Here is a 23819-nt window from a genome sequence, read left to right as displayed (position 1 = left end):
AATGGTGAGCTGAAGGGCCAACACCGGCCACCCCACAAAAACCTGTCCCCGGCTGCCGGCTGCCTGCCTGGCCAAGGTCAGGGAACCTCGCAGGACCCGTCCAGGCCCCTCCGCATCGGGGAGCTCTCCGCAGCACTTCTCCTGCCCCTGGATCCCGAGGAGCCCCAGGCGGGGTTGGTGGCGCCCAGACCTGGGTGTGGAGGAGCCCTTCCCCCCACGGCCCACGCCTCCCACAGCTGCTGCGGGAAGTGGGGGGGGCTGCGACTCCGGGTGCCACTGGGCCACAGCCTGTCATCAGAGGCCAAGGAGTCGGGGCACCAGCTGCTGGGGCAGGGACAGGCACCCAGCCGTCCCCGGGAAGCCTCCACCCGCTGCCTGTCCGCAGAGCTTCAGTTGCCAGCGCTGGGCTCTTCCTACGGCCTGGCCTGGCCGCTGACAAGGCCACTCCTGGTCCGGGACCAGCTCCCCTGGCGGGGCCTCTCTGGGGCCTTGGAGGTTTCTCAGGACTCCGTCCAGGCCTTGCTCCGGCAGTACCAGTGTCCGCGTCCACTCCCAGGTGGATGGGAAGGAGGGAGGCCCCCTTTTCACGTCCACCTGCTTCCCCAGTCCTGCTGACTGCCTGGGTGTCCCGACACGGGACGCCATCTCTCCCTGCGATCCTGCGCCTGACCCCTGGCCTCTTCCTTTTCAGTCTGGCCCCCGTGAACCGCCCTGCACACCTCGGAGTCCCTCCCTCCCAAGCCGCACACGTCCCAGCCCCCAGACAGACCCAGAGCTCCGTGGTGGCCGCCTACCTGAGGTCTCCCCCAGAATCCGGGGGGGCTTGCTGTCTTTCCCGTTGTTGCTGGGCCTGGGAGAAGGCTCCGTTGTGCTAGCCCCAGCGGGGATCCTTCTCCGGGGATCCGGGGAGGCAGTGACCCCCTCGGTCTGCAGCGAGATGGAGGTGGCCGTGGTGGCAGCGATGGTGGTGGTGGCCACAGTCGTCTTCCGTGTTTGTAAGATGGGGACCGTGGTGGGGCCAAACACGCCTGGGAAAGTGTTGGCCTCCGGGGCCTCCTCGTCCCCCGTGGGCCCCCAGGCGATGAACTCTGTCTCTGTCGTGGGCCTGCTGCCCCTGAAGTCGAAGCCACTGAGACCAGTGTCCTGCACGTGCCTCTTCCCCCGCCGCAGGAGACTCTGGTGCTCGGGGGCCCCTCCGGCCACCGCGGAGGATGAGGACGAGGAGGAGGAAGTGAGGGATGGGCTGGATTTGGCAGCAGCTGGGGGCTTGGCGAGACCCCCTCTGGGCACGAGGGAGGCCACCTGGTCTCTGGGCCTGTGGGCTCTCCTGGCACGGGGCATCTGCCCATGGGCCCGCTCCGCCCGGGGCGCCCGAGGGCTCCACACAGGGGCAGGGAGCCGAGACGGCTGTCCACTCCTCAGGCTCCACAGCCGCGGGGGCCTCTGCGGTGGTCGGGGCAGGAGGTGGAACTCGGGGCCTGGGCCCAGGGACTCACAGGACGGGAAATCCACAGCAAGCTGCAGCATGGCTATCAGGATCCAAGCATGGCTTCCAAGGGAGCGGCCCGGCCAGTGGATGGACATGGAGCTGCGAAGGAGAGAGAGGAGAGTGGTCAGCAAGGCGGGCAGGGCTCTGCGGGGCCAGGTCATCACCCTCCATCAGGACAAGGCCAGTCTTCTCTTGCAGGAGGAGCTCAGCCTCAAGGGCAAACCCCTCCCTCTGAGGGTCACTGGAGCATCTCCCTCTCCACCTTGAGAAGACCATGCCCTCCAGGTCCCCAGAGGCTGCCCCAGCCAGCTGACAACCACAGGGCCCATCTCCTGGGAGGAGGACCAAGACCAACGGACCCCATCATCCCCGATGTGATGACCTGCCAGTCCCCTTCTTTTGCCCATAATGACAGGAGGCACCAAGAGGACACAGACTGAGAACCGTGGGACTGGCCAGCCTCCGGCCGGACTCCAGGCCCAAGTGCTCTCCTCTAGGAAGCACAAGAGGCTCACGGCCATTGGCCATCGGCTCTCCCAAGGCCTGGTGGGACGAGGTCTGACTCGGGCAAGGAGCAAACAGTCGGTGGCCCCTGAGCACCACCTGCATGCACTCTGCAAGGCCCCTGGCCCCGGCCCTGGCCCCTGCCGTGGCCCCTGCTGTGGCCCCTGAGGTGAATGTGACTGACTTAGAGCTGCCAGGGCCTTCCTCCCTGGACGCCAGCCGCCCGGGCTGGGCCTCTGCCGAGGTCGGAGGGACCTGAGACCTGCTCCAGATAAGCTGGGGGTTCACTGATGCCGAAGTGTGGTCCTGCTGACATTCCCACCTGTTTGTCCCGGGTGCAGGTGGCCTTGAAGCCCTCTGTCCACCTCCTCAGCCCCAGGAGCTGGAGAAAGGCCAAACCCTGCAGAGCCTGGGGGAGGCCGAGCTGCGGAGGCCGGAGCCCCGGGGAAGCGTGGTGTCCACGGCCCGTGGAGCACTCCACAGAGAGCCCAGGCCTGGAGCCATCTCCAGGAAGGTGGACGCTGGAGCGTCACGGGAAAATCCGGAGCACAACACAGAACCACATGGCAGGCTGGGGGACGCGGGCCCACGTGCCCTCTCCCACGGCACGGATAACTGAGGACTGATTACAGGTGCCATTCAAACTCAGCTCTTGTCACAACCTCAGGTCTGAAAGTTAAAATGAATCCCAAAACTCCATGCTGCTGTGGTGGGGGTGGGCAGGGCGGCGGAGCCTCCGGGACACGCAGGCCACTTTTCCTTATAGGTGTCATGTGACTTTAAAAAGGACGGGATTGGGGTGAGTGTGAGCACCCTGTCGAGTGTGCACACACACCAGTGTGCAGCAGCGTGTGCATGCATGTGTCAGTGTGTGTGCTGGGTGTGACTTTGACAATCCTGTGTGTGTCCTGTCGCGAGGAAGAGACTGTGTGCAGTGTGTGTGTGTCAGCATGTGTGGGTGTGAAGATGCGTGTGGCTGTGTGTCCGCAGATGTGAGTCAGCCTCACGCACACCGTGCCTGTGTGTCCGTGTGAGACGGGAATGCGCTGTTGTGCCCCGTGTGCCCCTGCATCTGCCCATGGGCACCTGCACATGCCCACGTGTGAGACTCTCTGGTGTGCCTGCATATCAGTGAGTGTGCAAGGCGTGTCTGGGAGTGTGACAGTGTGTGCAACTGTAACTAGGTCCCAGTGTGTGCACAACTCTCCGGGGCCGAGGCCTCCTGGCACTTGGGAATGAGCTGGTCCCCAGGGGTCATTGAGATGTTGAGAGAAAGAACCTCACATTAGTGAGCATTAATTATCAAAAAGGGCTAATCCCCAAATAATAAGGCCCTAGTTTCTTAATCAGAATCAAAGTGCTTTGCTCCAGAAATTAGGAAGTGTTCATTATGCTAATGCCTCCTCCCTGGGTTGCTGTGTTGTGCAATTTCCCTGCACAAGCAGCCGAGCTTGGTGCAGGGACCAGGGCCATCATCACTGCACGGGGACATCTAGGTCAGTGTGAAAGCCCCCGCACGTGCTGAAGGCAGCTCCTCTGGGGCTGCTGGCGACCTAGCGAGGGTGGGTGGGAGATGGTGGAAAACACAGCTTTCTCCCCTGCAGCTGGGTAGGAGTCTGGCCCCAGGGGAATGAGATTCTGCTTGGAGTAGGTGCTGGGCCCCACCAGGCCCCACGGGGCCCCTCCAGGCGCCTCCAGGCCCCACCAGGCCCCACAGGAAGTCATGAGACCCTCCCCCAGGCCCCACTAGGACTCACGAGGTCTTACCAGGCCCCAGGCCCCCAGGCCCCCAGGCCCTACCCAGCAAGCTGCACTAAGAGCGAGCAAGGGCACACCTGCCGCCATCCAGGCTTGGAGAAATATCGCCCCAGGAAATTAAAACCACAGCACCTCAGCCTGGGCCTGCCTCCCCGGCATAACTTCACACACAGGATATTTCTGTGATTTTTCACCAATCACGGGCTGTAATTGGTTACCATAGAAACCCCTCATTTCCTAGACACCCAGCTGTTATGCAGAAAACCAGCCATGGCCACGTGGCAGGGGAGGTGGATTCGCTTCTCCCCAAGTCCAGCTTCTTTTTAAAGTGACACATTTGTTCAGAGGGAAAATAGAGGGCTGGTGGGCGAGTCAGGACCCAGCCTCCCCCTCCCCGGCATCCAGGAAGCCCCGCAGGGACCTGCTCCCCCAGGAAGGCCCAGGCTGATGGCGTGGCCTGCGCAGAGGCACCAGGGGCCCTGTACAGGGGCCAAAGGCCCCGGACTCTGCCTGGCCCCGGGCCCAGCCTGGCCCTGAGTGCTACCAGGAATTTCTTGGTCTGGAGAGTGCCCTCCAAGGACCCTGAGCGGCCCCATGCCACTTCCCTGTGGCCCCCAGCCAGCTCTGAACCAGGCCGAAGCCCAGGATGCTCTCTGACCTGCGCAGGGCTGGACGCCCCCGGCTGCTCTCACTTCATGAGGAAGCCGTCTCGGAGGCTTGGAGGGGCTCACCCAGGGAGGGACCATGGCGCTGTCAGCCAGGCACCGAGAGGTGGGGGACCCCCACACCCCAGGAGGGAGGCCCCGAAGCACGGCTGCCCTCTGTAGTGGCCCCAGAGGCAGGCAGAGGTGGGGTCAGCTTCCCCAAACTCCGGACCATCCACAGACCCCTTAAGAACATGTCACGGCCTCACACCCACAAGGAGAGCACCCAGCAGAAGGTGGACAGTGGTCAGTGCTGCAGGGGGCGAGCCCGTCACGGCAGTGGGAATGCACGTGGGCGGCGGGAAGCAGCTGGGTGAGTCCTGGAAAGGAGTTAGCGCTGCCCAGCAGCTCCACTCCCAGAGGCCCACGGATGTCCAAGGCAGCACCTCAGTGACCCAGAGAGAAAGCTGCCCCAGTGCCCATCCAAGCACACAGTAGGTACAACAAAACATTGTCCAGACATGGATAGGGCAGGAAGACTTGGCCAGGGACAAGGATGGACCCTGAAAATACTGCCCTTGGTGAACCCACATTGCTGCGTGTCGGCTGGTTGCTCCGTGCAGAACGTTCAGAACAGGCAAATCCAGACAGGAAGTAGGCTGTGGCTGAGGGTGGGGAGGACGGGAGCCACTGGGATTGATGCGGTGGCTGCGTAGCCCTAAGAGCATCCTCAGACCGCTGGCCTGACTGCTTCCTAGGGTCCACATGACACACGTCCATCAAAACCCAATACCAAGAAAGGCAACGGGCAGAGGAGGGGTGTGTGCAGGGGTGCTGAGGGGCCAAGGTGGACACGTGTCGACCCTGGACCCTGGTCGGCAGGTGAGAGGGAGGCCAGCCCGGCCTCCCTGACCTTCAGACACGGCCACCACGGGCAGCCTGGACCTGCAGGCTCTTTCCCGCAGTGCTCCCTGGGACTCCAGGAAGGAGAAGGACCCCCTTCCTGCTCAAGGGCAGCACCAGGCCACGCCCTGCAGGGCCCGGCCAGGGTGGGCTCGCCTGGCAGCCTCTGATGGACACTTTTCAAATGAAGAATGACACCGGCAGGCACCCCGTGCCCAGGGGGAGCTGCCCATCTCTAGTGTACAACAGTCCTGCTTCCTTTTTTATTGAAATTTCCTTTTCCCAAGAATCGTTTAAGAAGATCCAGAGAACTGAGATTGAATTCGCTGCCTCCATAGGTTTTCCCCACAGAAGAAAATCACTGTCAGTTAAGGGAGACAAGGTCAGCTCTGTACCCAGGGTCGCACTTTACTGGAGACCTGTGGCTAGCGGCGAGCGTGAGCCTTCTAGAGGCTGCTGGTCCCTCTCATGCTGGGGCATCGGGGCAGGGAGGATCCAAGCTGGGCGAGCCCTGGGATTGTGCAGCCAGGGGCCACCTCAGACTCTTCAAGGTGGGACGAGACCTCAGAGCCCTGCAGCAGGTGGCCCGGTCCACCCAGTTCTCTGTGGATTCCTGCTCCCCTGCCTCTTCACACCCTGGCCCTGAGCCCCTGTGAGGTCAGAGCTGTGTGTTGGGGAGTCAGCCAAGCCTGGGCTTGCTGCTTCACTCTGCCACCCCCAGTGTGCTGGTCCTGCCCAGGGGACACTACAACAGGTGTCTGTGTTCTCCTTCCCTGGGATGGACAGTTCTCAGGGCAGAGCCAGGAACAACCCGAGGCACGCTCAAGGACACGGTGCTCAGCACAGACAAGTGTCGGTCAGTCCGTCTTCCTCTGTGGAGTCCTCACACCTGGCAAGGAGGACCCCTCACCTGGTGCACAGGACTCACCTGGGAAACTTCTGGTCCTACTACCCAGTCCCCAGGACCCTGTACCCCACCGGACTTCCCCCCACCCACTTCAGCGAGCTTGCTAAACAAACTTTTTCATCTTAGAATAATTTTTACACAAAAATAAGAAGAGAGCAGGGAGTGCCTGGGACTCAGCTCCCAGTCCCCCTGGGGGTCATCTGGGTCCCTGTGTACCTGTCACCGCTCGGGGGCCAACGTCAGGACAGCGGGCCGCGTGCTCAACCACACAGCTTTCCCAGGTCTTGCTAGTCCACCACGCATCCTGTGCCTGGCCCAGGTCCCCGCCCAGGACACGTCACCTTCTGTCCTGGGGCTCCTTGGGATGCTCTCGGCCATGACGGTTCCTCAGACTTTTCTGCAGTGGGATCTTGGTGACTGTGGAGTCCTGGGGAGCTGCTCCCTGCCTGGCCTTCCTGGGGTTCACCTAGCACTTTTCCCACATCAGCCTGGGGTAACGGGCTTGGCAGGTGGCCACGGGGGAGGCATCCTCGGTACCCCTTCCCATGCAGGGCATCTGCCCACTAAGGCCCCTTCCTGTTGAGGCCACCTGGGCCACTACATGGAGGTCACCTCTGCACCACTGGAAAGCACCCCTGCTCTCATCTTGGGGACAGGCCACTGGCACAGTACACACAGGGGTTTCCTGCCTCTTCGTGATTCCCCACTGAGAGCCAGGCCAGGCAGGAGGCAGGATGGGAACTGTCCCCACAGTAGGTGGCGCCCAGGGGCACAGTTTTCCCCTTATTTAGTCTTCCCCAAGTGTCCCTGTGCCTTGGGAAGTCCCTAGGGAGTCAGCAAGGAGAAGCCCAAGCCCCAGGGCACCTCACTGACCCGGACTTGGCCAGGGAAGTGGCGGAGGCCTGGGAGGGCGAGGCCCGTGCAGAGCCCTTCTCCTGGAGGTGGCAGTGGACTGTGCTCTCTGCAAAGACGAGACAGAAAGGGGTGGAGGCTGGAGTCCAGGGGCTGGACGAAGAAGTGACTTCTGAGGTCCGGGGAACGGTGGCCACCACGCCCAATGCTAAGCTTTGGGAGAGTGAAGCCTCCAGGTAGGCGGGCCTTCCTACGGCTGGATCTGAATGACCCCGGAGGCCCACATGGGAGAGCTGAGCCCCAGCTTGGTGCTGCTGGGAGCGGGTGGGACCCTTAAGAGGTGGGGCCTGGTGGGAGGTCTTTGGGTCGTGAGGGGTGTGCCTGAGGGGGCCTGCAGGACCCCAGTCTCTTCCTCTCTCTCTTCCTTCCCGGCCACGGCCTGAGTGGTCTGGCTCCACCCCATGCTCTCACCATGATGTCCTGCCACAGGGCCGTCCACCATGGACTGACCCCAGCGCCACGAGCCAACAAGCTCCAGTGTCTGGGTGGGGAGCTGGGTCCTCCCGGCCTCTTCCCTCCATGCTGACCTCTGAGAGAGGTGTGTTCCACGGGGACGGGAATCTGTGCCTGAGGGGAAGCGAGGCCTTGGAGATTGGAGGGGAGTGGACCCACCACCCCTCCCCTCTCCTCAGAGCCCACGCTGCCCAGGCCCCAGAACTTCTGTGCCCGAGAGCAGGATGCCACTCCCCAGCACCTGCCTTTCCCCTCCACACAGGAGGCTCCGGCTGCCCCGGGCCAGAGGGTCCCCCAGGCTGCCCGTCCAGGAGGGCGCAGGTGGCCGCCCACGGGAGCCCGGGCAGCCACCTCCCTGCCCTGCTCAGGGACACCGCCCTGCAGCTGGCTCAGAGGGAAACACACTTTCCTCTGGAGGCAGCGCGAGGCTGCTCCTCCCTGATTCATCCTGACATCAGTCCGCGTCCCGTCAGCGCCCACCGCGCCTCTCTGCCTCCCGTTGAACATGATGGAAAACATCCCTCCCTTCCAGGACGGAGCCACAGCAGCCTCACACGCCAGATGTGCAAGCCACGTGGGACTCCCGGGGAGGCAGCGGCACAGGGTGACACAGTGGCCGCAGATAGGAAGCTCCGGAGTGGCCAGAGGCCTTCCGAGGCCCCTCCCGAGGGTCGGCCCTCTTCCCCCTCCTCACCCCAAGTCCTGGGGTCATCTCAGCACCACCCCCGTGATGGCTGGTCCCAGTCCTGCTCCAAGGTCAAGGCCCAGGACTTCCCCTGCTTCAGAGGTAGCTCAGAGCCAGGGGTCATGGGGCAGGGACGGGGCACACACTGAGGGCAGCACGGGCCTCCCCCGACTCCAGTAGCTGAGCCAGCACCTGTGGGAGGGTGTGCTGCCGTGGCTTGTCACCTCCCCTGGCAGTCACAGGATGCTCCAGCTGAAAGGGACAAGAACAGCGGTCCCAACCGGCCTGCTCCAAGATGAGCTCCTTACCCTGGGGCCCTGCTCCCAGCGGGCTTGTGAGCCTCAGCCAAGGGCTCCACACCACGTTCGGGGGGCCGTGGGCCAGGCAGGGGCTCTGAGTTCTGCACGTGAAGCCCCACATTCTGCCGAGCACGAGCCGGGAAACAGCTGCAGACCAAACCCTCAGAGCCAGACGAGGCCCCTGTGAGACCCACAGATGGACGGCCTGGCTGGGACCCCAGCATGGTGGCCTCCGATCTGGGCCCGGAGTCCAGGACCCAGGAACCCTAAGATCTCTGTGCTCAGGAGCTAGATCCCGGGCATCTCTACCTGCAGGACGAGGGACCTATGAGAGAAACCAAAACCTGGAAGTGGGAGACCACTCCTGGGCAGTCTGCGTGATGGCATGGTACCTGGGAGGTACCCGGGGTGTGCACAGCACCCAGGGGACATCCCCATCCAGTGGCACAGCAGGCCTCAGCAAACTACCCCATAGCCCCGTGCAGGCCGTAATGCAGGGCATCCTGTGGACACACCGCTGGTTCTCACCTAGGAGTGACTCTGACCCTCCAGAGCACATGTGGAAACGTCTGCGGACACGGTTGTCACTGTCTGGGGGTCTGTGGCATTCTGTGGTGCAGCCAGGAGGGCAGGGAACCCCTGCAGAGCAGAAAGCCCTACCTCAGAGACTTCTCCCACTCCAAATGTCCCCAGGGCCAAGGCTGTCTCCTGTCCCTCTCACGCCTGACCAGCCAGAGTGGTCATCTCATCCTCAAGAGGAGGGAGGCCCGCAGATGACCCAGCTCCAAAGCCACATGGTGTGAGGTCTTGGCATCTTGGCACTGAAGACTACCGGCTGTGTGAGCTCGGGTGCTCCTATGACCACTCTGTGCCTCTGTTTCCCCACCTGAAAGGCAGCCTCAATGCCTGTGCCCTGGTGGCAGCGTGTCTTTGGGACAATGCAGCCTGGCTCTTTCTAAGAGAGCCCGCGGGACCCTGTGGTCCCTCTACCCTTCTGAGGAGCCGCACATGTGGAGGAGCCCCTCCCTTTCCTGGGTGCTGGAGCAGGGAGCCTGCAGGGTGCTGGGCCGGAGGCTGCTCCACAGCCTTCGCAGGGGCTCGAAGGAGAGGAAGGATAGCAACGCGCTGGCGTTCTGGTTGCCTGGGCAATGTGCCCGCAAGCATTCTGGGGGAGTGAAGTGGTGACAAGCTGTGGGTGGGCAGGACAGTGGGTGGCAATGTTCTGGGGCCCAAGTCGGGAGTCTGGCTTCTGTGTCTAGCTGAGCCCCCGCCACAGTGACCCCACCATGGCCCCAACGGAATGCCACGGCGGTCAGCGGGCAGGCCACCAGCTCCTCGTGCGGGTCTCCGGGTCTGCTGCACCTCCCACATCCTCTCGCGTCTGCGCTCTTGGGGCAGCTGCCCAGCTCCACCTGGGCCTCCCCGCCAGGAGCCCTGGACCACGCCTCCTGGGCTCCTGGCAGTGAGGACCAAGGTCCAGGACTGGCCCCTGCACAAGCTGGCCCATCCCAGGGTTGGGCCCTGTCCCTTCTCCATCTTACCCTAAGCAGACAGACTTGGATCAGGGCTGGACCGTCTCTGCTGATCGGTACTTCGCTCTGGGAAGCCAGCTTGGAACGGGAATCTCGGGGCCCTACTGAGGCCACGTGGGTTCTGCACAACCCCACAGAGTTCTGGGCTGTGGCTTCCCGGAGATCCTGGGGAGTGGAGGGCCCTGTTCAGCAGACGCAGGACCCTTGTCCCAGGAAGGCTGGTGCAGCAGCTCCGGGGGAGCCCAGCATGAGTGTGTCTGAGGCTCCTGGGGGGCACTGGGGGAGAGCTGGGCACCATGAGACCCGGCCCCTCCCAGAGCCTGGGTCCCCTGGCCAGGGCTGTCTGGCCAGGAGGACGCTCAGCAGAAGGTTCTGAGCCATCGCGCAAAGACCCAGGAGCCACCGCAAGGATGCATATTTAACTACAAGAAAGCAAACCCAGGACCGAGGGTGGAGGGAGAGACGGTGGGGAGCAAAAATACACCCGAGGACACATGGAGCCTCGCCCGGCACGGAGCCCGCGCCTCGCGGGAGCGGCTCCTGAGGTTCTCTCAGGAAAAGCGGCTGCTACTCTCCCCTGGCAGAGAAAATAAACACACCAAAATAGTAGCCGTGCCTCTCTGCAAGGACGCCTCTCAAAAATACGCGGAAAGAGGGCGGTGCCCGGAGGACCCAGCTAGCCACAGAAGTCCTCCCGCAGGGACGCAGGACACCTCCCGGTCTCGGGTCCCGGGGTGGTGCCCTCCTAGTGGACAGAGTTTTGTGCCTCACTGAGGCTGGCCCTGGGGACAGCCTTGTCGCTCAGCACTGAGATTCTGTCCCTGAAGAGGGGACTGAGAGGGTGTAGATGTCAGGGTTTCGCCAACTTCCAAAGCACCCACCGCAAGCCCCACATCTTCACGGGAAATGTCTACTTTGGGTTTGGGGCCACTGTCCTGCTGGTATTTACGAAACTGCGTCTGCTTGCCAGGCCCCCATAAAGCCAGCCACGGAGGCTGCAGGGAGAAGGGTCCCTCAGAGCTCACGGCTGCCTAGGGCCTTCAGGATCTGCGGAGACAGGAAAGGGGCAGTACTGACCGAGGCGGGGTGCTGGCGAGGGGACCATGAGCGAGAGGCTCCAGGGAGACACTCAGGGCCAGGTGGGTTTGAGCCGACAGCCCTGGCCACAGAGAGTGCCCTGACCACTTGCCTGGGGTGTGTCCCTTGGCCTCTCCTGGCACCTGGTGGGTGTGACCGTGCCCAGACGCTGGCAGAGCCCTTGCAGAGGCCCAGCTTCACGTGTTAGGAAGGGAGGTGAGGTTCTGGACTCTGGCCACAGGAGGCTGCGGTTCCCAGAGCAGCTGCATGCCCAGTGCTGGAGGGACAGTGGCCGAGGCAGCAGCAGGAAAGCTAAGGCCGGGCACCCTCAGTTCTCTACTCTCCAGCCAGCCCTGCCCACGCTGCTCCTGGGCCTCCACAGTGTCCCGGGGACCATGGTGGGAAAAGCAGGGAGGGAGGGGGGCTTCATTCTGGGTGCCGCTGTGCCTGGCCCCCAGGTGGGGAGGCAGGTCTGTGCTTTAAGACCTCAGGCTGGGCCAGGAGCGGGTGGAAAGGGGCTGAAATCTCAGAGGGACGCTGGAGGGACTCAGGACCTCTGGGGCTGTGACGCTGAGCACCATGCGGGAAAGCCCGCCGTCCAGCTGGGGCAGCCGAGGGCTGAGAACCCACAGGTCCTGCCAGTCGGTGGTGACAGAGGGGACGGCGAGTCGGGCCCTAAACGCCCAACACAGTGCAGCCCACCCTCAGGGGGTGCTTTCTGCCCTCGGGCACCGCACCTCGGGCCCTTGCAGCCACTGAGGACAAGCACAGCCCCACGGAGGTGCTGAGGCCACATGTCCCTAGCTCCAGGACCCCTTGGGCCCCACCTGTACCCACTGAGCAGGGTAGGGAACCGGTGGCGGGCAGCGGCTGGAAGGGCTGGTCAGGGCCCATCTTGGCAAACCATGCACTGTGGGCCGCTCCGCCTCATCCTCGGCTGGAAGGTCCGGTTCCCACCAGGAGACCGAGTGGGAAGGAAGGAAGCCCTGCTGCTTCCCGGCTCTCGGGGCACTGGCCTGTCCCTGGGGTCTATTCCCCCAGCCTGCCTGACACCCCACACTCGGGCAGCAGGGGCCCACAGGGCTCAGTGGGTCCCGGGCTCCTGCTTCTCCTCTGGCCACCAACATGCTGGCAAGGCAGGCGCAGGCTGAGCCCATCCGCTCTGGTCACCGGGACGGGCCTCAGGCTTTTCCAGTTGCTCCCAGGGCCGCTCAGACCCCCCCCCCCCATGAGCCCCAGCCTCCAGACAGAAGCGGTTTCTTCTCCTCCGCTAAGTTCCGAGAGGCAGCACCCTGAGGGCCCTGCCTCCTGCCTGAGGGCCCCAGCTCGGGTGTGCTGCCCCCGGGGCCTAGCCCCTTGCAGCTGCACAGGTGAGGCAGGCCACCAGCAGGCCAGGGAGGAGCCACCGGGCAGCCACGCCAACTGTCACCACCAGCAATGGCTTCTCAGTCTCTGCTTGAACACACACGATGGCTTGGGCTCCCTGCTTCCATAGACACCCTGTGACGAGAGGCGGCCCCTCAGAAGAGCCCTCCTGTGACGCCGGCTTGGCTTTCTGTGACCCCTGCCCCAGTCCAGGCACCCCGGGTTCAACTAGCCTCGCTGCCCTGTTCAGCTCCCCGTGTCCACGTGACCCACGTGTGTGCACACAGAGCACAGGCCAGCGGTCACACCTGCACACAGACGCCACCACGCGCACACACAAAACACAGCCGCCCTTCTCCACTTCTCCCAGGGTCCCCTCCCGTGGCCAGCTGTGAAGTCCCTCCATGCTGGCCACCATCAGCCAGCACAGGCCGCCCTCACACCAGTGAACACGGCTTCTCGGGGACCTGCTGTGCTGGCGCCCGCTGGCATGGGACCTGGAAGCTGCAGGTTGGGGAGTTTCTCCCCAAAGGAACATGGCGGAGCTGGCCCAGGTGGCCAGGCACGGTCACTCCCCAGCCTGGAACTTGCAAGGCTTCCTGAGGACACAGCCACGTGTTCCTGGGATGTGGGTGTCAGGGTCCCCCCAGAAGTTCCACTCGGCCCTGAGGCTTCTGGGCTGAGACTTGACCTCTGGCCCCCCCTGCTTTCCGCTGACCAGGGGCCATGCCGCCCACCTACACCCAGGCACCTGAGCTCCAGGACCTCGGCTCTGAGGAAGGGCCCCTCCATGGCCCCCGAGCCCTCCCGCGGAGTGTGGTTCAGAAACTGAATGCTGCGCTCCAGGGGCCCTGACGCCGCTCTGGGGAGTTCTAGGGCAGAGTCCCTCCTGCGTGTGAGTTCCAAGCTCCAAACAGAATTCCCAGCAGGCGGAAATGGCTGCTCCCGTGTACAGATGGGATGTGGGGCTGGAAGGTGACCAAGGGTCATGTGCAGGGAGCTCTCGGGACAGAATGGGAATCTGTCACCTGGCCCACCTTCACCTGTCACCTGGCCCACCTTCACCTGTCACTTGGCCCACCTTCACCTGTCACTTGGACCACCTGCCAGCGAGGTAGTTGCCTCCCAAGGTGCTGGTGGCCTCTCATCGTGCCCTTAGCATCACAATCACAATCAGGAACTGCAGGACACAGGACCTCGACAAGGCCACCCATCCAAAGCAGACCCTGGGCAGGACGGGAATGAGTGACCTCCTGAGGACCAGTGGCCTGGCCGATTTACCCAGGAGGAGGGGGAGGGTGGCTGTCCACTGAGAGTGTCCCTTCCAGGCAGGTGGGGCACTGAGCCCCCACTTCATGGGGAAGACACCTAGTGCTGTGGCACAGTGACAGTGCCACTTGCTGCTTGGGCCACAGGACCAGCTCTTCCGGGCTCACGGCCACCCTGCGCCCCACTTGCTCCAGCCTTCTCTGACCAGCCCCCTCACCCACTCTATGGGAAGAGTCGAGGTCACTCACAACTGCCACACCTCCAAGCCCCATGGTGGGCCTCACCGAGTTGACCTCTGTACTGACCTCCCCTGGCCAGCCCTGGCCTAATGACCCTCAGGGCTGGCTCAGAGCAGAAACCCAACAGAGCCCTCAAGACCCTTGTCAGCTTCAAGGTGTCATAACATGGGTGTGCCCAGGGGACACAGCCATCACTAGGCAGCACAGCCAGACATCTGCAGCCACGCGACCCGGCTGTCCTCCCCACCCCAGAGCACACGGCCTTCCCTCCTCCATGGGGGCTCTGGGCCTCTGCACTGGGGGGTTTGGGCAGGACTGCTCTTGGCTTGTGAGACAATGCAGGACACCCTGGAGGGGCATGGCTGGGTTAGGAGAGCCTTGACGCAGGGTTAACTGGGGGTCACCACCGGCAGGTGTTGTGTGGCGGAGGAGGCAGGTCATTGGGCTGTGCCTTTGGGTTTGGATTCTGTCTGCGGTGGGTTCTTGGCGGCCACGTCCTGAGCTGCTCTCCACCTCCACACTCTTCCACACCTGGGCCCTGGGGAATGGCCGCGGCCATCTGTGGACAACCTCTGAAACCCTGAACACCAGGTCACCCTTCCCTCCTCTAACTGTTCTTGTCGGGCCTTCGGTGACAGCGATGAGGAAGCTGCCTACCCGCAGCGGAGGCGTGTCCCAGGCGCTGGACGCTGCAGGCCCTCTGGCGCTTTCTGCTCCCACGAGATGACGACATAGTCCTTCCCCCGAGCCCCCGAGCCAAGGGCACCTGTCCCTGGACTGGGAGAAACGTGTCCCCGCGATGGCTCCCCCGACGGTCATGACGCAGCCGACTCCCCCGTGAGCCTGGGGAGGGGTGTTTGGCTCCAGGGCTGGAAAACGACTGTTCTCTTTACAAGTCACCGGTCTGAGGAGCTCTGCTGGGCAGCAGGAGACGGCAGAGCAGGCTCCTGAGGACGGGGACGTGCGCAGGGGGCCGGCAGCTGCCCTGAGGCTCTGTCCTCAGAGCGGGAGGTCACCCGAGTGGCTGGACAGCTCTCTGTCTGCAAGCCCTGCTCAGCCCCGGGGGCCTCGGGGTGGCATGGGGGTGGCACGGGGGTGGCCGGCAGCTCTGCTGAGGGGACAGCGAGGGACGGCAGGTTGACCTCAGACTGGGAAACCGTCCTGTGTGGGCCCACGGGCAGCCCCTGCTCAGCTGCCCAGGGGAAGTCCCGAGCTTCCCTGGTGGTGGGCAGTGGGGTGGTCCTGCCCAGGCTCTGTGTCCCTCCAGGGAGGGGACAGATGCACCTTTGTGCGAGTGTGGGAAATAGACCGGCAATGGCCAGGTGGGTGCCAAGTCCCCACTTTTGCCAGGGACTAGGGGACTTTTCAGGGTCATGGGGGGGGGCAGCCATGGAACCCAGACGTGGCCCCAGGCCTGGCGGCCTGGCTGGGGGACTTTTCCTGGTCTGAAGGAAAGTCTCCTGCTTGACCTGGGCAGGTGTGGACCCGGAAGGGACAGCACCCCTTCACCCCCCCCAGACCCCCTGGGGCTCGCAGGGTACAAGGGTCCTTCACCTGTGCCGGCTGCTTCCCAGCTGCGAGAGACATGGCCTTCACACTCATGCCCGATGTGACCGCCCGGGAGCAGGGTGGGCCCTGCAGTCCACATTTCAAGTTGAGCAAACGAGGCTCAAGTCCCCCCACCGACAGGTGACACCACCCAGGGACTGAAGCCATGCCAGGTCCTCCTCCCCATCTGCTTCCTGTCCCCATGCCACCTGCCCCCATATCCAGCCTGGGGTCCAGGGGAGGGAGCTGGAGACCGGGGCCATGTTTGCCCTCTGTCCTGCTACATTCCCGGGACTCTGTCCACCCTTGGCCTCTCCTGGGTGGGCTGCTGGAGGCTCTGTCCTCCTTGACATTAAGTCAGAAAGGAGGTATTTTAGGTGCCACCAATTGGTTCTCAGTGGTGACCGGGCAACCCTTCAGCAGGGGAAAAGGACAAAACCACCTCAGTCAGCGGAATTCCTACCAGCGCGTCCTCTGATGGTCAGTAACAGTTTCTGAAGCCTCTTTGGGGACAGGGATGTCCCTGTGCTTCTCTTCTGTCTGTCAGGGACTGTTCTAGACCTCCCTTCCCTGTACCTGACCTCAGGGACATCCTGAGGACACAGCCCCTGGGCTGTGCTCAGTCGGCAGCCCTGCCCACCCAGAAGAGGGGTGGGCAGGAGAGGACCTGACTCAGCCTGAGCCCACTTCCTGAGGCGCCTGCTGACCGGGTGCTGGCCCATCTGTGGAAGGGGGACTGGGGTGGACAATGAGGGACCTCCCTCATATCTATGAATCTCTAGGAGGAATCTTTGCAGGCGGAACGGCCAATCAGGGTCCTTGTTTCCCGAGAATTCCATTCTCATGCTGATCACTTGTTTGTTTTCAAGTAAGAAGCTGCACCTTAAATGTTCTCACTAGGTAAGGCCGTGCTCTGTGTCTGTCAGGGTGTCTGGACTGTGTCTGTCAGGCGGTCTGGACAGTGTCGGTCAGGCGGTCTGGACTGTGTTGGCCAGGCAGTCTGGACAGTGTTGGCCAGGCTGTCTGGACAGTGTCAGTTAGGCTGTCTGGACTGTGTCTGTCAGGCGGTCTAGACAGTGTCCATCAGGCTGTCTGGACTCCTCACAGGCTGCAGTCCCCCAGGATGTCCGTCTCCTCTCCCTCCCCATCTCTGCCATCCCCTCACACTCCTCCCCTTCTCCCTCTGTGCTTTCTGGTCACCAGGCTCCAGGTCACCTACTGCGTACTAGTTGGGCCTGGGCCTGCCAAGACCCTGGACAGACCCCGAGAGGATGATGTGGGGTACAGGAGGGCAATGACCTCGGCCAGGAGGCTGCTGGAGCCTCCACAGCCTGCAGCCCTCTTCTGCACCCCAGCCACGGGTGGAAATACCCTTCACTCCTCAACAGCCACTCAGAGCCACAGACCCTGCCTCAGCCGCAGCCAGCGTTTGTCCTCAGCCTCCTCGTGGCTCAAGGTCTCTGTTCACCTCAGTGTCCCCCAAACCAGCACACAGACGGGTCGACAAAGGGGGGTTGGGGTGCACAGAGACATGGAACTCAGAGGGGGGCCTGAGTCCATGCCTCACGGGAAGGCCTGCAGCACGCTGCGGCCATGGACGCCCCAGAGGGGAGCACGCGGTCCTGCAGGTGCAGACACACCAGGCACCACAGGACGTCAGTGTCCCCAGGAAAAGGCAGCTTTTCCCAGACCACAGGAGAGTGGACCCTCAACCCAACACGTGTCCAAACCAAAACTCTAGACCTAAGCCCACCTGGGAACTGCCCAGAGCTAACAGACCATGGGACTAACCAAACCAAACTCCCCTAACCACACCCAGCACCACCACTGACCCTAAGACGGGAACTCCCCCAAACCCAACTCCAAATAGATCCCTAAAATATGGTACATCTCAAATGCCCCGTCTTTAAAGTAAAGCTGGCCTGAAACCTAATGGTAAAGCGAGTAATGACACTACCCTCCGAGAACTGAAGATAACAGGTTAAAAAAATAGCATAAAACCAAACTTCAACGAGTCCTAAATCTACGAATCCTAAACCCTCGCCCTAGGATTCCTCCTGCAAAAACAAAAACCTGAGATGACCTTAAGACTGAACACACACACACACACACACACACACACACACACACACACCTAGGCCTAGAACTAGCCCCAGGCCTAACCATAAACCTGACCCTAGAATTGGCCCTAGCCATGCACCTAGACCTAGCCCTAACCCTGGCCCTAACCCTAACCCTTGGAGCCCCAGCCCTCACCCCAGCCCCAGCCCTGCTCCACCCCAGCCCTCACCCCAGCCCCAGCCCTGCTCCACCCCAGCCCTCACCCCAGCCCCAGCCCTCACCCCAGCCCCAGCCCTGCTCCACCCCAGCCCTCACCCCAGCCCCAGCCCTCACCCCAGCCCCAGCCCTGCTCCACCCCAGCCCTCACCCCAGCCCCAGCCCTGCTCCACCCCAGCCCTCACCCCAGCCCAGCCCTGCTCCACCCCAGCCCTCGCCCCACCAGGCCACCCCACACCCTTCTGCCTCTCTCCGCGAGGAGAAGCACAGCTGACTCAGCACGTGGTGGCCGAGGAGCCGCGTCAGGTGTTTTCTGCTTTCTCACGCTGCTCCTCCCGGGACACTTATCTCCACACATCAGCTGAGACAACAGAGAGTTCTGGAGACCACAAATTGATCCACAGCTTCCCAAAATAAACCCCCCTGGTGTTCCACTAAACGGTGGCGGTGCCCACGCGGGCTCCGAGGCGTTTTCGGGTCCTCGAGCCTAGATTCTCCCCGTGATCTCCATCATAAACGTGAACTAATTCCCATGCTGCTGGAATGTTCTGCAAAGAGCAGAAGAAAGGCAGACGGGGTGCCAAGATGCTTAAGGGTGGCCAAGACAGAGGGCCCGGGGGACCAGCAGCACCCACCACCATCTGGATCCCGCCACCATCTGGCTTGCGGGGAGGACCCAGCCCTGAGGGGTTGGCTGTGTCCAGCGGCTGAAGGGGCAGCCATGGTCCACTCGGGACAGAAGCTGGAGAGGGCCCTCTGCGTGGCAGGTGACATCTGAAAGAAGAGCTCAAGGCCAGGACATTGAGAACCAGAGTCCTGACCCTGAGACCAGAGGGCATGTGACATCCACAGTGGGGAGGAGGACAAATGGACAAAGGGGAGCCTGCCCTGAAGCCCATGCCTGGGGCGAGGTGGTGGCCACAGCCACAGAATGCGGGGACATTCCTGAGCAATGGTACTGTCCACCTGAGCCCCTTCCTTCCTCACCTCAAGGCACCGTGATCACTTGGCCAGCAGAGGGGACAGATTCCTAACCAACCCTCCTGCTAAGAGAGCTGGAGAGGCCTGGGGTGAGCTCAGCCCCAAGGACAGGGTTGTCACTGCATCCACTCGAGGGAGCCCAGCATGGAGATGGGCTTCCTGAGGCCCAAGGCAACTGGCCAGAAAGAGCACCTGAACACAGCTCCCTGAACCCAGTCCAGCTGGGGGAAGGACAGGGTGACCAAGGCCAGGACCTGGACCCTGCCGCCTGGCAGTCCTGGGCTCCCTGGTTTATGGTAGGCCGTCTGCCCCTTGTGACCCTCGGCAGCGGCACCTGAGTATACACGTGAGGGGTGCTGCCCTGGGGGCTTCAGAAACAGCAGGAACGATGGGTGCCAAGTCTCTGGCTGTTGCAGGTTCTCCATGTGACAAAGCCATCGTACATCAGACTGAACGGGGGTCCCCAGAAGATAGATCCACTTCCTAGACCCCTGATTCTGTGAAAGTGATGTTATTTGGAGACAAAAAGGGTCTTTGCATATATAATGAAGTTTATGGAGGGGTCTTGAGATGACACCCACCTGTTATCCAGGTGCACCCCAAGCCCGAGGACAAGTGTCAGGGAAAGACAGGGGGAGGTCATGAGAGGACAGAGGCAGCGCTGGGAGCCTAGGAGTGCCTGGTGTCTGCGGGGGCTGGGAGACACAGGAAGGCCCCCCCCCCAGGGCCCTCAGGGAGAGGGCCTGAATCTTCCTCTGGTTGGCTGAGCCTGAGTCCCTTCTGAGAAGTCTACCCTGTGGAATTCTGCCTGCTGTGACACAGCAGGAGCTCTGGAATTCCCACATAAAAGGAGGTCTTAGAAGAGTGGAAGGGCTGTGGGATCATGGAGGGACAGAGTCATGAAGCAAGCCCTTTGTCTCAGAGCTTCAGGGACTTCAGACTCTCTCTGAAGTCAGTGAGGACTGTTGAAGGCAGCAGGGCCAGCAGGCCTGCCCAGTGCAGGCCGTGTGCCTTGGACACGCAGGGCATGCACGGAGAGCCCGCTGGCCTTCGCCTCCTTCTCCCAGGAAGGAGGCTGGATGGTGCTGGGGAAGAGTCAGGGGCACGTTCTGTTGGTGTCCAGGTGCTGCCCTGCCGACTTCCGTGACCTCAGGACAGCGGCAGAAGCCCCTCTGCCTCAGTTTACCATATGGGAAAGAAGGCCAAGGCCACTTCCTGACCCTGACCTCGACTGTGAGGTTTTAACTGAAGTCTGTGAGCTGCCTGGCAGCTGAGGAGGAGGAGGGCAGACCCGCAGTGGGTGGTGACATCCCAGGTCACGGACACCGAGCAGGCAGACACACACCCACCCTGCACGTGGCCCTCACACCACTTCCCCTGGTGATGGAGGAGCCCCAGCCTCACTGACACACAGGTTCGGCCCCCACAGGGGCTACAGAGCCCACCACTCTCTTGACATTGGGGGAGGAGCCAAGTGTCCTGTGTCTTCTCTTGACGGAACGTACGTAGGTACTGACCAGGGCTGCTGGCCCCACCTGGCACCGCAGGCTCCTCCCCAGGCTCCACCCCAGGTTCCTCCCCAGGCTCAGCAGCACGGCTTAGGAGGAGGAAAGCAGTGGGGGGGAGTGGGCTGCCTCTGGGTGACCAGGTCCCCGGGAAGCCACTGGGGAGCTTTGAGGGTGGGAGGACAGCGGGGGCCCAGGGAAGGAAGGGCCCGGCCCGACAGCAGCTTCCCCACGGGGCCTCAGACACCACTGCAGCCCGGGGCCGGGGGCATGGGCCCCTGGGACTCGTCCCCGTCACAGCCCCCAGGCTGCCTTTCCTGCCTCTGGACTGCGGTGTCCCTGGACCCCAGGCTCTGCCTCCCTGCTTCTCCAGGCCTGCTCAGTCCACCCCTGCACCTTCCCGGCCAGGGCCGTCTTTCTTTCCCCCTGGACACACTCAGGCCCAGAGCCACCCCTCCTCGCCGCGACCCCCGTAGCCCGCAGTCTCCAGGACCCAGGCCAGGGCCCAGGACCTCTCCAGCTGCCTCCCTTCCACTGCCCCATGCGCCCAGCGCCGCACGCTCCCGGGCACCTGCCTCCTCCTGGGGGTGGGCGGGGCATCCTGGGCAAGGTGTGCAAGTGCCTGCTCCCACACTCACAGCAAGTGTGTAAAGGTGCACTGAAGCCACCCTGCCCGCTGCCTGGGTGTCCCTTCCTTCCTCTTGGGCCACCTGGCTTCCCTCCACCCGTCCCCTGAACCTTGGGCCCAGAGTCTCTCCCTCCAGGAAGTCCCCAGAGCTCCAGGGGGCTCCTCCCAGCTCCTGCGAGTCCATCTGCACCTCCCCGCCCACTGCCCTGGAGACTCCAGAGACACCAGGACGTGGGTCCTCCTCCTGCCCAGCACAGTGCAGGGCTCAGCCAGATCACCTGCGTCTGCCAGGCCCACAGCCAGCTCCTCCCTGGACAAAGCTTGCCTGCGGCCTGCCTGGCTCTTGTCAGGGACCGCAGGCCCTGAGAGCCCCCTGGGTGGCTGGTGCTACAGAACCACAGCCCTGCCCTCTAGGTGAGACCTCCCCAGGGACACATGACGGGGGCGGGGGGCGGGGGCGCCGTAACAGGTCGGGTTTGCAGGAGTAGCCGGCTGCTGTGGAGAGAATCAAACTGCTGCCAAGTGCTGAGCGGGGGGGGGGGGGGGGGGGGAGCTGCAGCCTGGGCCTCCCGGAGGCCCTCTGGGTGGTGCTGGGCAGGGGACCAGCCCATTTCCAGGGCTCCAGCAACAGCCCGGGGCCCTGGCAGCCTGTGGGGGCCAGGCCACAGCACCGGGGGACTAATGAGGCCAGTCCACCAACATTTTCTGGGATTTTGAAATGCAGTGTCATAAAAATAAACATGCTTACTCTTGTCTTGCATAATTGGCTCCCTAAAGAATCCTTGCGCCCGGGAAGCCGCTGTTCACCCAGGAAGCTGATAAACCCAACCTGATCTTTTATTAAATTGGGAGCCATCTTGCCACAAAGCGATGAAAAGCTAATTTCGGCTTTACTATAAATTACTGCAAATTCTGAACCTGCTTGAAATGCCTGCCCATGCCTTGAACTCACCCATGCCTGGCTCTCTGACCAGATAGCAGCCCTCTCTGAAACTTTAGTGACGCCTCATAAATATTGGCCTTCCCTGGCCAGACAACGACCCCCTCTGAGGCTCTAATGGTCTTCATAAATTCTGATGTTGGAGCCAGCAAAAAATGTAAACTACCATTAGTGTGATGCTTGTCAGAGTTCTGTTATCTGTAACCCCCCTTTTGTGTAACTTTCTGGGCTATAAAGCTGGGCTGTAGGAAAGCTGGGGGGCTGTCTTGTTCCTGCCGTTTTGGGAGGAAAAGGCAGTCCGGCCGGTCGAAATAATAAGCTTGCTTTAACTTGATTTTAATTGGAGTCAGTGGTCTTTTCTTGCGTCCTGGTCTAACAAAGCACGGCTCTTGTCAGCATCTGGATAGAGTCCTGACTCTTCGCCGTGAAGTCGAGGGGTGGGGCCTGGCTGAGCACTGCCTGCTTCCGGGGGGGGGGGGGTGGTCCCCCTCCTGATGACAGCTCTTTCCCATGGGGGAATGTCGGCCTCCGCCTCTCCAGAGGTGAAGGCTCATCTCAAAGACTGGCCTGGTGACCTCTTGCTGAGACCCTGCCTAGGAGTGGACTCTTAAAAACAAATACCCTCCCCCCAAAACCAGGGCTGCACGCCTAGAGGCCTCGCGGCGTCCATGGGAGTCCCTCCCCTCGCCTGGACGGCTCCTGTGACAACTCACAGTGGAACTTCCCTCCTCCTCAGGGTGGGCGCTCTGGGAGGGTGGCCACAGGACACTGACGTCCAAGGTGAGCCCCACTGCTCTGACGCTCCCGAGGAAGCACCTTGGCACCCAGTGAATGTCACCATGGTCAGGCCCAGGAAACGGAAGCCAGGGTGGGCTGGGCCCGCCCCACACCTGCTCTCCCAAGAGCCATTCCCGGCCTGCTGGGTGGCACTGCAGACCCACAGCTGGCAGGTGGGCCCCGGTGGAGGACCCCCAGCAAAGGTGGGGAGAGCTGAAGGGATGTCCCCACCTGGCTGGCCTCAAGCAAGAGCAGCCCACGTGTCCCAGGCCAGGCCTGACGGACACTGCCCTGACCACCAGCACGGGCTTCTGCTGTCCCTCCACCAGGCTCAGGCCTTCAACTCTGTGTCCTGAACTCTCTGTGTGTAGCTGGGCTCAGCCTGGGGGACATCATGTTCCTCAAAGACATTCAAACCCGGTGGGTCACCTTCTAGAACAGGAAGCTCAGGATGTCCCGGTTGGGAGGATGATGCTGGAGCCCACTGCCTGGGGCTGAGTCCTGGCTCTGCTGTGTGCCTGCTCTGTGACCTGGGACAAGTCCCTCAACGTCTCTGTGCCTCCCTGGGGGGAGGGGGAGATAACCAAAGCACCTGTGTCACAGCAGTTTTGCAGGGGTGAGCTGGGACATGCAGGGGACATAGAAGGGTGGTGGCCTGCAGGGTCGCCCCCCACATGCCCTCTGGTATACTGAACACTTGCCCCTGCGCCCGGCCCTCCTGCACAGGAAACCATCTCCCACCTGTGCCCAGCCTGGACAGGACCATGGTCTACAGCATGTCTCCCTCTCCACGCCCCAAGACCTCAGGGTCCTTCTCAACCTGGGGCTGCCCCGCAGTCCACAAGGGGCAGCAGGTTAAGATGTCCTCTAGCCCCAGGCCTAGAGTCCCTGTCCACACCCACTGACAAGCCACAGCCAGGGCCCTAGGGCAGCTGGACCCTGACCCACTCCATACATGAGGGGCCAGCCCAGGAAGGCCACCAGGAGCCCACCGCCACCCCAAAGCCTGAAAGCCAACGTGGCCAGGGCCGGGGCCTTGTCCTCCCTCCCAAGATGCTCCTTATCTGCTTCCACTTCCTCGTCTAAGAAAACAGGCTCCTGTATCGTCCGCCACTGGAGCCCACTGC

At 62.6% G+C, this 23819-nt stretch overlaps 1 protein-coding gene across 6 annotated transcripts in view; it reads right to left on the bottom strand.

Moving 5' to 3' along the window:
• The window catches only part of LOC144366803 (adherens junction-associated protein 1-like), a 45590-nt gene that overhangs the window by 9158 nt on the left and 12613 nt on the right, over positions 1–23819 (bottom strand). For 5 of the 6 annotated variants that reach the window (XM_078021621.1, XM_078021618.1, XM_078021622.1 and 2 more), the window contains exon 2: positions 795–1588. In XM_078021621.1, the coding sequence (XP_077877747.1) occupies positions 795–1588 (794 nt within the window). Of the gene's footprint in view, positions 1–794; positions 1589–10095; positions 10117–23819 lie in introns of those variants that run through there. The other variant, XM_078021620.1, reaches the window with a different exon arrangement.

Source organism: Ictidomys tridecemlineatus, chromosome 9 (genome assembly GCF_052094955.1).
Source record: "Ictidomys tridecemlineatus isolate mIctTri1 chromosome 9, mIctTri1.hap1, whole genome shotgun sequence".
NCBI classification, from domain to species: Eukaryota; Metazoa; Chordata; class Mammalia; order Rodentia; family Sciuridae; genus Ictidomys; species Ictidomys tridecemlineatus.
Note: the sequence above shows the minus strand (reverse complement) of the source record. Positions and strands in the feature narration are given on the sequence as shown.